This window comes from Stegodyphus dumicola, chromosome 6, assembly GCF_044657685.1.
Source record: "Stegodyphus dumicola isolate Sdum_Otavi_A_Nest chromosome 6, ASM4465768v1".
Taxonomy (NCBI): domain Eukaryota; kingdom Metazoa; phylum Arthropoda; class Arachnida; order Araneae; family Eresidae; genus Stegodyphus; species Stegodyphus dumicola.
In genome coordinates this window covers 139,827,112-139,840,647 of record NC_140773.1, presented here as the reverse complement: position 1 = coordinate 139,840,647, position 13,536 = coordinate 139,827,112, and the positions used below count along the sequence as shown (strand labels likewise).

The following is a 13,536-nucleotide window of genomic DNA, read 5'->3' as shown; positions in this document are numbered from 1 at the left end:
GCAAGAACTTTTTGAAGTTCATTAATTATATTATCCGGGTCTGTTGGGGTGTCCAGCATGGTTCTTATTGTTCTGAGAAGAGCTTGTTCAGCTGTGTCCTGCAGTACATCTTCTTTGCAGAAAACTGCGTTTAGAACCGTCTGTAGGGTGTCTGCCATGTACTCCTGACTGTTGGTGATTGAAAGAGGGATTTGTAGCTGCGAATGTTTAAAAATTATACCGGTAGCTATTTTGTGGTGAATATCATACGTCTCTTTTGCTTCAGGAGAATTCTCTGCAGGAAGTAATCTTTTTGTACCGCACCCGCTCTCGTTGAAATATAGTGAGGGTGTTGATCTCTATCTCCAATCGTGTTTCGCTTTTGAGTTTTCATCGCAGAGCTCTACACTTTCGTTGCTGTGTTCTGAGCGCACTCGACCACCAGTTAATGCCTTGGAGTCTCTTAGGTTTTCTAAGAGGGAGATTTTCATTACATATGGCTTGCATTGTTTCTTGTAATGTTACGAAGAAGTCTTCTAATTCTGCTGCTGTGTTAGTTAGCTAAAGTGAATGTTCGAAGCGCATTAGTTGTACTTTAATTTTCTTCGTAAACTTTATTAATTTCCTTCCAGGGAGGTTATAAAGTTTGATTTTGGACACGGAGGTAGTCTACGATAGAGGGAAGGTAATGAATTTGTGATCACTTCCTCTTCGACTTTCCAGTCCTGTAAAAGGGGTGTTGTGTGCAGAGTGGTCAGGGTGAGAACTGGCCTTCCCTGCGCAAAGACCGTGTCGAAGGAAGGCGGTGCATCTGCTGTATTCTGAACTATTAGATTACTTGAGGATATGAAGTCTCTAGTTCTCTCCCTTTTAGGTCTGTAGTGCGATATCCCCAGGCCGAAATATGTGAGTTGTAGTCGCCTGCGAAGATCATATTTGGGATTTTAAATCGGTGTATGATACTTTGGATGAATCTTGTCGTCGGGCCCATATCTGCTGTTGGTGGAGAATAGGTCGACGCTAAGATAACAGAAAAGGAATGCACTTCTAGGAGCACTGCAACATGATCTTGATCGAGTGAGATAGATGTTGGAGACCAGTCTGGATTACAACTTATTATTATAGCTCTAGGTGGATGGTCGTGATTGAAACTTTGAAATACTGTCCATTACAATGGAAAACCTGCTGCCGCGCCATCGCGGGTATATGGCTCTTGACCTATGATAAAGTCTATTCTATTATCAATTGCGAATTGAACTGTCTGAGCGACCGCATTCTGGCTCGCTACATATTGATTTGTAGAAATCTGATGGGTTCTTCGTTTGAGTTAAACACCGTGTTTATCTGAACATTTTGTGTCTGTTGACTTTTGCAGTTACGCGCTGTGTTGTTGTTATTAATATTGGGTGATGCTGCGGATGTAGGCAGCTGCTCGCTGGTATTCTGCGAATTCATTTGCGTAGGCTGGGTGCCTACAGTCGTACGTGGTTCCGTGTCTATCGTTTGCGTCTATCGTTTAATACATTGGTAAAGACAGTTCTATATCTCTTCTGTTTTGTTGTTTTCCGTTTTCTTCGGTTTAACTGTTCCGATTGACGAAATTTAATTGGCGCTTTTCATGTTTCAAAAGCGCGGTTCCTGTTGTGTTAATGAATAGTCGTGTTAATCAAGCTGTGTTTTAGCAATGTGGAGTCATGTCTTCTAAGAATATTTACCAAGCAATATCCTTCACACACCATACTATATACCCACTCTGTTACTCGGCTCCGTGAGCTCAGGTTTTTTTTTTTATTCCTATATGTTGGAAAATTGCGCATTTTTTGCTTTAAAAATGGTTGGATGATTTTTTTCTTATTTTCCGGTTGAGGTTTCTATGCCTTTAGTTAATCTGCATGCAACATTTGCAGAATTATGAACAATTTAAAAGTTCTTTAAGTGCGGTTAATCCTAATTTTTCTTACCATAGCAGCCGTATTTGTTTACATTTGAAACTTATCAAAAGTGAAACTCTTTCTGCACCTTCAGTGTTTTTTATATCAACTCGTTCTTGTTCTCTTTTCCTTTTCCTCACCATAATGCAAATAAGATAGAAAGTATTTAAACTGAGGTTTGGGGAGATTTAAGACAGAGCATGTTTCTGGTTTCGCATGCACGTTACGTGTTAGTACTGCTAACTCTAATAGTTGTAATTATTCCGCTTTGCATTCTTTCGCTGCTGACACTTCGATTTTGACCATCCAGCAGAGTTATTGAGCCAACGTATAGTAATATTTAACAGCATAGTTGTTGACTACTGTTCCACGTTTGATTTAAATTGGACTTTCCTATTTTAGTTACATCACCGCCAGCTGCGGCCTATATTGCAGCACACGGGAATGCGTTTATGTTCTAAACTCTATTTAAATAAATAGATTATTTAAACCTTCTCACGATTTTGTGGTTATTTCAGACATAGCGATATTTCAATTCACGTTTGTTAGGGTTTTGTGAATAATTATTTAAGACATTAAATAAAATCCTATAACCTTCTAGCGATTACGGGTGGCAGTTTAGAAAAACTAGACGGGATGCAACAAACATGGTTCGAATTTGAAATCTTCAATCTTAAACGAAATGAGAATTGTTGAGACGGGACTGAGGCGATCATAAATTAACTCATCTGAGATAATAGCTGTATTGTCTATGGATGACAGCATTTTGAGTTACATTCTGAGAAATTCCGATGTTTCGATATCAATGCAGATGATTTTTTTATCAGGTAGCTGATTTATAAATAATGTTAAAATATTCTTTGCGAAGGCTGCCACTACCATTAACACATAATGCTTTATACTTTATGACGTCTTACCAGAAATATATGAAATGACGAATAGTACAGTATTGCATGCGTTACTTATTTAGATTCTGTCTCAGTAGTGATAACCGCTAAATGAGGGTCTGGACGCGATGTGAAAATCAGACTGTTGCTTCAGTCACGAGTATTATATACACTGGTGTGCAAAACTTAAGCAACAGGTGTTCTTTTTGGCATAATTCCATGAGAAATCATCTGAGAGACATGAAATTCAGAATTAAGAGACAGCATTTTGTATTTAAACGATGACGAAAGCATAATTGCTCTAAAAATGAATACAATGCATACAGTATGGAATCAAACAAAAGCTGGCTTTATTGAACTCATAGTATCGTTACACATGATTGTCTGTACAAGAGGAAGTTCCTTAGTATGGGATATGCCCTTCCCTTACTGCAATGGTTACTTCGAACGGTCTCTCCATACTCAGCACCAGATTTTCCAATAGATCTTGAGGTAAGAGGGCCCAATCCTTAGTCAGCATCTGTTTTAGTTGTTAGGTGTTCCCCGGAGGATGTAATCGTGTCACAAGCCTCTCCCCAAAACATCCCACACATGTTCTATGGGGTTTAAATCATGGGAGCACGCTGGCCAATCTATTCGAGTGATATCTTCACTTTTCAGTAGCTTCTGAACAGCAAGAGTCAGGTGTGGCCGTGCATTATGATCCATAAAAACGAAGTCTTTCTCCAATGGAACCTCGGAACAAACGCACATGGGGAAGAATCACCTGCTGACGATAGCGATCTCCGGTTACAGAACGTTTGTCGAAAACGTGGAGCTCCGTCCGCCCGTTCAGCATAATGCCTCTCCAGACGAGATCTTCAGGACACCGTAACGGTCTCTTTCCATAATGTTACTGGGATTAAACCGTGTCCCGACCTCTCTCCAAATCAATTTGTGTTGAGAATCGCTTGTGGCACTAAAACGATTCTCATCCGTAAGGAGGATACGACTCCATTGATGAGATGCCCAGTTTTTGCGCTCCTTGCACCATTGTAAATGGTGATGCCGATGGCCAACTTTCAAAGAGATGCAGCGTTCAGGACGGCAGACACATAGACCACCTTTGTGAAGGTGTTTGGACACAGTAAACCACGACAATTGTCGCCCGTTGCTCTTCACAGTCGTTGAACTGTGGCGCTTGCTGACTGGTTTCGGACTCTTTTTGTCTGGAGGACTATATATCGGTAATTTACTGCAGTTGTTTTCCTGGGACGGCCACCACCAACATTTCTAATAGCTGTACCTATGGCATAGAAGTCTTTCTAAACGCGCGAAACGCCACTTTTGTTGATTCCGAACTCTTAAGATATACTGGTCACACTTCGCCACTATTCCAGATTTTCGATCATTCTTCTTCGTGTGAAGTCATCCAGATCATTTCTTCTAGCCAATATTTCACGAAAGAAATCCTTGCACTTGCAGCGAATGTGTTTAATTGCATCTCCATCCTTCCTTTTATGGTAATCTCGAGTTGAGCGTGCCGATCGTACGCGTTGTGTGTACGCTCACGTAGCCTTTGACTTTTTTTCTTGACATTTGCATACGCATGACCTTTCTACTGAATTGCGTGTTCATTGTACTAAACACAAGAATCCCTTTTCTACAATTTCATGGCTATCTGATGAAAGTTTACATTGTTGCTTAAGTTTTGCACACCAGTGTAGTATTTCGTCAGTATCGGATTCATGGTTTCAAGTACCATCAAAAACCAATAGATTACACAACGAGAAAAATTATCTTTAGTCTGCGTAAAGCGAATACTGGAAATACATCAGTATATTGATGATGCGCTGCTGCAGATCACTTCATTACATCCCCACAGTAATGACTATAAATGTTGTGTTTCAGTTTCAGTATGATAATATCTGTCCACACAAACAAAACATAAAATATGTACTTCCGAGAGGGTTCTTTGAATACAACAATGTCCAGGTCTTTTCCCAACAGATAACTGAAGAAAGACTAATTAGACTTCGGATTTATTCTCTCTAACAACCCCCTTCCCCCCCCAAAAAAAAGATTATTCTCCGAGTTTTCTAAATACTACGTGTTTAATTATACTTATGACAGTTATCGAGAACTCGATAATACAGACTTACGTGGTATAAATGAAAGTATCACTGAACATACTAGACCTATTATTTAGAAAAATCAATGTAAATTTGGTTACTAACAACGTGTTGTATTTTGAAATCAAAACATTTTTTAGAACTTACTGGCTTCTCTATATACAGTGGATGGACAAAAATATGGAAACACCTTGTGAAATGCATGTTTAAAAAGAAAGATTGATTTTAATGAAATATTTAGGTGGCGCTGGCGTATTTGACTACTGACGCCACCTATACAACTTCGTAAATGTGCTAAACAGTTCAGTTGTTGTCGGAGTACTGTTATGTGAGGTTGTCATTGCATTATGTCAGAGTTAACAGACTTCGAACGTGGGCAAATTGTTGGAGCACGTATGGTAGGTGCTTCCGTAAGCAAGGTAGCCGAGGTGTTTAGTGTTTCAAGAGGTACTGTATCGAAGATTTATTCCGCATATTTGAAAAGCGGAAAAACATCATCTGCTAAATCACAGCGCGGACAAAAGTGTGTCCTGAGTGATCGTGACAGACGATCATTAAGGGCAATTGTGACGAAAAATAAGAAGACCACAGCTGCAAAAGTTACTGCTGAAATGAATGTTGTGTTACCGAACCCTGTGAGTACCAAAACAATTAGAAGGGAGCTTCATAAACAGGGAATTGCTGGCCGTGCTGCAATTGAGAAGCCACTCATCAGTGATGCTAATGCCCGTAACAGAAAAAGGTGGTGTTTAAGTCATAAAGCCTGGACTATAGAGTAGTGGAAGCGAGTAATATGGTCTGACGAGTCTTCTTTCACATTGTTTCCCACTTCTGACCGAGTATACGTCTGGAGAACGCCATCTCAAGCCTATAATACAGACTGCTTGTTGCCAAGAGTGAAACATGGCGGGGGTTCTGTTATGGTTTGGGCAGCCATATCGTGGTTCTCTGCTAGCCCCATGATAACTGTGTCAGGGCACATGACTGCCAAGACTTATGTGAACATTTTGGCCGATCAAGTTCATCCCATGGTACAAACTTTGTTCCCTGATGGTGATGGTGTATTCCAAGACGACAAAGCCCCTGTTCACACAGCTCACATTGTCCAGGACTGGTTTTCTGAGCACGAGGATGAGTTGTCCCACCTCCTGTAACCACCACAGTCACCAGACCTAAATATTATCGAACATTTGTGGTCTGCATTGGAACGGAAAGTGCGTTCTCGTTATCCACCGCCAACATCGTTATCTGAACTTGCCACCGTTTTGCAGGAAGAATGGCATAATATTCCCTTGACAAACATACAGGAACTGTATTTATCCATTCCGAGAAGACTGCAAGCTGTTTTGGATGCAAACGGGTTTCCTACACCATATTAAGCAAAGAAACATGTTTTTTTAAAGGTGTTTCCATATTTTTGTCCAACCCCTGTATGTACCAAACGTAGTCTAATTTGAAGCAATGTTTTCACTAGATGCACTTTTAAGAATAGTACAAAACTATATTTGGAATAAATGCTTTTATTTGTTGTCGTTAATAAAATTGATTAAGATTCAAAATTCTGGCCACCTTCTTCTAAATCATTTCACTGTTTTCAATATAGCCTTTTCAAACTCAGTCAAACAATATACCCTTTTATACTATCGAAGCGAAAAATTATGAATCTTTCTACTCAATAATTCCAGAAAGTTTCACTAATTTCATTTCTGATAATCCCAAAGAGCATAGACACACACCACGCAGAACTGCGAATAAATTCTTTACCTTTGTGAAGGTACATCTCTTCAGGCTACCATGGTTTATAGAAGTCCTTACGTTACTTTTATGTAATCTGATTAACTATTTTGCAGTTGTTCTGTTTAGAATATTTTGCTCTCAGTTTGTAATGCTAGCAGTTTTCTCTAGGTTTCCGCTTAGAAATGTGCAAAATTAAAATGTGTATCGTAAGTTAAATTTATAGAATTAAAAGTTTGTTTTACTTCTCTATTCCTAATTTCTTTCAGATTTACCTAATAAACAAAAATTATGTATGTATGAAATACACCTTAGTCCTTTTTACATATTAATTTCTTTCTAAAAATCCTACTTTAAAATCAAATTTTATAACATTTTTAAGTGCGCTTGGTTTCAAAATTATCTTAACATATATAAATTTAAAAACATCCGGAAACAAAATGAAAGACAAATAAACTGAATTTGAAAGAGAAATGATTGATAAAAAATATCTGATCAATCTAATCTTTAGTGATCTGCGACTTAGAGAGTTTTAAATCTAAATTTCCTTCCCGGAATTTGAGAAAATGGCGCCATTTTTCGAATTTTGCCATTTCTAGGTTTGATTTTGCTACAAATGGACTTCACATAGTCTTTTCTTAGTATCATTTGGAAGACTTATGTACTGGACAGTTATCAGCTAATATGATGTAAGAGTGGTTAAGGACTTTTGCTTGATTTTTGCTTAATTATGTTTGGATTAATGTTGCAAAGTGCTACTAACTTCTTTTCGGGAGTTATCGAGATGGAAGGGATACTTGCATGCAGACGAATACTTAATAATTAACGTTAAAACTTTAAGTTAATTATTAAGTATTCATCTGCATGCAAGTATCCCTTCCTCTCTTCTTGAGGATTACAATAAAAATATAAAGATAACAGTCAACTTAACGAAACTAAAATACACATTTCAAAGATAATCCTACGAAGGACCACAATTCATTACTTTTTGTCAAGCTAGGCATAAAATCTTAATTTAAAACTACCGTAGCGCTTTTCAGGGTAGCTAAAGAACAGCATAAAAGAAAGACTGATCCCTCGAATGTGCTTTCTGTGTCAGTAAAGCAATTTTGTAAAAGGCGACCGAATCCAAGAAATTTGTATTTGCATTTCCGTGAGAAATATCTTCACATATGCGTGTATCCTTTTAACCTCACATGTAAGATAGCAGATCAGATTTGGTACTGATAGCATAACAATCAGCAATACGAGATACTAATGCTCAGAGAGGAGAAGGGATTCAGTTTAAACATCAATGAAAATATCGTTCTAGGAATATGTATTAAGCAGAACATAAACAGAATTATTATGAACCTTCCTGCAAGGCGATTGCATAAATATATGTTTTTGTACTTATTCACGAAAAATACAGAGTTAGAAATTTTATCTTGCGTGGATTTTTCCTAAAGTAAACATATCAGGTGATCACACAAAAAAAAAAAAAAAAAAAAAAAAAAATCCCTGGTGTATAAATCCATAACGGCCTATCTGCTAAATCAGTCGAAATTAAATTTAAGATATTGTTATTTGAACATTTGCCCTCGAGATAGTGATGATTTAAAAACATGGAGTTCTCACGGTGAGGTTAGCAATGAAAATATTTCGAAATTTTCTAAAGGCAACACTTACATTTTCCTTCGCAAATTCATCACAGCATTAGAAAAAGACAAATAGCGTTGGAAAGCGAAGCATTCGGAAAGAACAGCATTGTAAAGGACGGATGTTAAAACAAGAAAGTAAAAAGAAGAAAAAAACTTTCATTTGAATTACAAGCTTTTAGCGTGTACAACGTTTTAAGATAGAATCATCTCCTGTTGCAGGTTAGAGGCCACTGCGATACTCCGACCTCTCTAAGATAAATTTCTGGTTGTATGGTTATCTGAAATTTAAGGTCTACTTATTTAATCCACAATTTTTCTCAGAGCTCAAAGATGCTGCAAAAACGTGAAGTTTCACAGATTCCTCCTGCGATGTTACGTTCGTCGCTGTTGTCAACAATCTCCCGCATGCAATACATTATCGTCTAATGAAGTGGGTATGTTTAAAATTTGTGATTCCAAATGAAAGTTTTTCCTCTCTTCTCTCTTATGTGATCATTAGACCTTTACAATGTTCTTTGCAGATGTTTTACACCAGAAATTTTCGGCATATGTTTATCTTTCCAAATCTATTCATGGTTTCTCAATTCTTTGATTAATGTGCGCATGAGAAGTGAATTTTAAATTCCGGAATTTTTACACTGCAGCCGTAACCATGAGAGTCTGTTTTAAATCATCACAATCTCCAGCGCATACTTTCAAATAATAATATCTGAAATTTCATTTCAATTGTTTGAGCAAATACGTCACTAAGGGTTCATATATCGAGGAAGTTTTTTTATGACCACCCCGTATTTGTATCGAGATGATGTTTAAACATTGTCCCACTAATAATTAGTACCCATGTTGAATGTACAAACAATTCTAAAAGGAGTTTTGATGACTTAAATTTGGCTGTACCTCTCTGGAAAAATATTGAATGAACTGAAATTCATTGAAATCGAAAACAAGTTTTTCTAATACTTGCGCAATAGCTGCAAAGTAAGATAATAATAATTTATTTACTAAAGGAATATTGATTATATTATCTCCTAATATAAATTTAGTAGAATATATCAAAATGAGGTAACTCTAATTTGGCTTTAATATCTCAAGTTTTCTAAAAAAATCTAATCACTTAACGAATACAATTTTGGCTTTAACTAAATTTGCCAGTTTGGCATCTTCATTCTTACTTGAGTAAAAGACGAAACACATTCGCATTTATTAATTATTGTTCATTGAACGGGAGTTGGTTTGTTCCCCTTGAAAAGTCAACGAATTTTCGATCAATGATGATAACTACATGGTTTATTAATTTTCTTTTTCAAAGTTTGAATTTTTCTTATTCGTGATTTAAATTCAAATACCTTTCAAAATCCTTTTCATGATTTAAATTCAAGTCCTGTTAAAAAAATATGATTTATATTGAAGTTCCTTTTAAAAAATAATTTTCGGAATTAAATTTCATACTTCTGGGTTACCTCATTTTGATACATTCTACTAAATTTATGTTAGGGGATAATATAATGAATATTTCTCTGGAAAAGTAAATATAGATAATATTAAAAGCCATGAACTTATTAACAAATTTCGTATCACTAATTTTGTTTATGACACCAAAAATATTGGTTTCTATGTATTTTAATTGTAATTTTTAGTGCTTTCATCATGTTGATTTGCTTTTCTTATAAATACTTCATTTCATTTTAGGAAGAAAAGAGCCAAATTATCACAACAAACGTTTGGCTGAATCTGGTAAGACCTTTATATATATTTTTATGATATATTGTAAAGTGTGTTTTAATAACTCTCATTGCAGTTCACATGTACACAATGAAAAAAAGAAAGGAAATAAAGGGACAGTTCTATAGTCCTCGTTCTACTGGGCTGATTGACGAAATTTAGCTTGCATTTTTCATGTCTCGAAAACGCGGCTTAGGGTATATATTATATTTATATATAGCCTTTTTCTAACACAGGTATTCTGACACAAAACCGGACTGAAATGACATGAACATATTTTTTCCCGATTTTAATTCTACGACACAAATTATGCCTAGATATTAAATTTCGTAAAATTTTGTGAGAAACTTACCGAGAAATGCAAAAATTTATCTTGGCGCTCTTTTTCCAGTTCACCTCAAGAATAAGTTTCTTAATTTATGGTAACTTATTTTCCTTTCCTTTCATTTCGAAAAGCACCAATATATAAATTCACGTACCTTGGGAAGTTTTGAAGAAAACACTCTAATTTTTTTCGCAGGTAAGCCTAGAAATGCACCTGTCTCAAGAGGATGGTGAAAACCTCATAAATTATAATTCAAATATTTTTTTGTAGAATTAGTATAGTTTGCTAAAATATAAAAATTTTAAAATAAATCAGAAAATATCTGAAAATGTTTTTAGCATTGAACCGAAATTTCGAATTGTGAAAGATGGAATAAAGTAAGTTTAATAAAAAAAAGAGATGTTAATAAATATATACCAAATATAAATAACGTTCAGGAGCTAATTCTGTAAATGCTATTCATGCGATTTTTGTAGAACTTGGCATTTTGAGATAATTTGAATCGTATAATTGAAATATGGAAAAAATAGGCATGTCATTTCAGGAAAAGTCCGATTATGTACCAAAATACCTATATTAGAACAATCCTATATATAAATCTAATATATGTTAAAACTTGCACTTTTGAAACATGATAAAAGAAAATTACGTTTCGTCAATCGGCCCAGTAAAAACGAGTAATATAGAACTGTTCCCCCTCTTTTTTTTTACTTGTGCCAGATGTACGTAAAGTAATACGCTCAAATTCAATTTTTGTGTAAAACATTCTGTATTCCTATTTAATAAATTATTAAAGATTTAATCATCCTAAGACAATACAGATACATTCATCTACATTTTTTTCATTCACTTTATCATATAACTTTTTTTTTGTGTGTGCGTGTGTGTATGTGTGTGTGTCTGCTTTTGTCTAAATATTTGTATTTGTTCTTTTTCTTCACTTTTATGTTTTAATTATTATTAACACATGATTATTTCCATTTAGTTATTTTATGTTTCAATTGTTTTCTTTTGTTCAAAAGGGTGTAGCCCTTTATGATCATGAGACCAACTTGTTTGGTTCGGGCTGTGCCCATTACTGATACTGATACTGATATTCTTATATAGCTCTACATCAGGTAAATGTTACGATTTGAAAATCAAGAATAATGTTTCGCATATGTCCTCCACGACTTGTTCTGGACCACCACGGTTTCTCAATAAAATTCAAAATTCCTTTTTCACATGTCTGCCTCTTCAGGGTGGCTAGTGACCCACTGAGTTTCTTCTTTAATTTTTCTGGGTGTTAGTTATTCTAATTTCGGATTTACTAAGCTAGTAAATAATTTATTCTTGTCTTGTAGTTTTAAATTTAGATCAGTGGAATGGCTAGTAATATCGACTAAAAACGTCAAGACAAATAGACAGTCGTTGGAAAATAATAGGTTTTTTTATGTGGTTCATATTACTGCGATAAAAAATTAGAAACAGCATTTTTCCAATTTCCAAAAATCTACTTAGAACGTGCCTTATAGAAAGTCAGCTCCCTTCATAATGACAGTTAAGATCCCCATATTCCAAATCTAACAATTCACAATATCCTCTGAATTCTCGTCTGTTTAATGTACTTGCGTTAATTTTATTCACACATTTCACAACCGGTAACATAACATGCTGCATATTTAAAGTTATGGCACACGTTGCCTCTTCGTGCATACTGTAATGATATTTATGCATAGGACGATTTAGAAATTTTTCAAGCGAAGTTACAGTATCATTGACTTAACGTATTGATGACGCTCCATCAGTATACACATTAATGAGTATACTACAATTTAATTTTAGATTTTTTAGGCATAATATTACTTCTCATATATGTCTGACCCTCTTATTTTACCATGCGATGACTCCAGACTAGCAAATTATACAATGACATTAAAATCATCATCAATACTTCTTAAAAAAATACACTCTTTTGCAAAAAATTCGAAGCACCAAGAAGATTTTGCGATCGTCACAAAATTTGGTATACAACTGCATCTTGATCGAACATGCAAATTATTAAAGTGTCAAGGGAAATGAACAAGAATTGCGATCATAGCGCGCAATTCGCAAAGTATAAAACTAGTAACAGACGCGGAAAATTTATCTTTTTTTGTTGCTGCCATTGTAATTCCGTAAACAAGCAACTAAAGATGCTATTACAACGAAGGAAATTCCCGACGAAATGAAGGATCTGGAAGGCCAAGGAGCACTAATCCTAGGTAAGATAGGATGATTGTTCGCCAGGGCCGAACCGCCCCAAAGGTATCATTGCCGACTATTCAAAGCACTACAGCCGCTTTGGTACCGCCCACCATCTCACGGCACTTGTCTGAGACGGGGTTACGCTCACAGAGGCCTTTAAGGCGTTTGCATTTGAGCCCACAATATCGGCGGAGTCGTCTGCAGTGGTGTTGCAGCCGATCATCATGACTGCAATCAGACTGGCATTGTATAGTGTTCAGCGATGAATCCCGCTTCATTATTGAAGCAGATGACCACCGTATTCGTGTCTGGAGTGGACGGGGCCAGCGGTCCCAATCAGCCTTTGTTTTACAAAAGCATACGGCCATAAACCCTGGTGTGATGGTTTGGGGCACTATTTCTTACGACAGTAGGTCATCTTTAGTCATCCTGCGTACATCTTTAACAGTTTAACGATATGTTGATACCATCATGCGCCGGTTGCATTACCCTTCATGGCACGTCATCCTGGGGCCATTTTCTTGCAATAATGCCAGGCCACATACCGCTCGCATATCTCTGGACTGTCTCCTTGCGGTTGATACTCTTCCTTGGCCAGCAAGGTCACGGGACCTTTCAACAATCAAACATGTCTGGGGCATGGAAGTCCTCCAGATTCGGGCACAACAAAATATCGCAGATCTGTAGCGACAACTGATGAATGCCTGGCTGAATGTATCGCAGGATGACATTAGGAACCTCTACCATTCCTTGCATCGACGAATTTAAGTATGCTATTGCCGCCAGGGGCGGTTCGACCAACTACTAATTTGAATACTCAATGGGTGATTGTGAGCCCTGAACAGGTACTATGACATTGGTTTCTTAATTTTTTTATTATTTGTGTGTGAGCTATACACATATTCAATTTTATCAAAAACAACCACTTCCTTCATGGTGCTTCGATTTTTTTGCAAAAGAGTGTATTTAATTGTTCAACAC

General features: G+C 36.4%; 1 protein-coding gene across 1 annotated transcript in view; it reads left to right on the top strand.

Moving 5' to 3' along the window:
• Window positions 1-13,536, top strand: part of LOC118196901 (neuronal acetylcholine receptor subunit alpha-7-like) — a 598,562-nt gene that overhangs the window by 477,805 nt on the left and 107,221 nt on the right. The window contains exon 3 of the mRNA XM_085818929.1: window positions 9,972-10,016. Coding sequence (XP_085675055.1) covers window positions 9,972-10,016 — 45 coding nt within the window. The remainder of the gene's footprint in view (window positions 1-9,971; window positions 10,017-13,536) is intronic.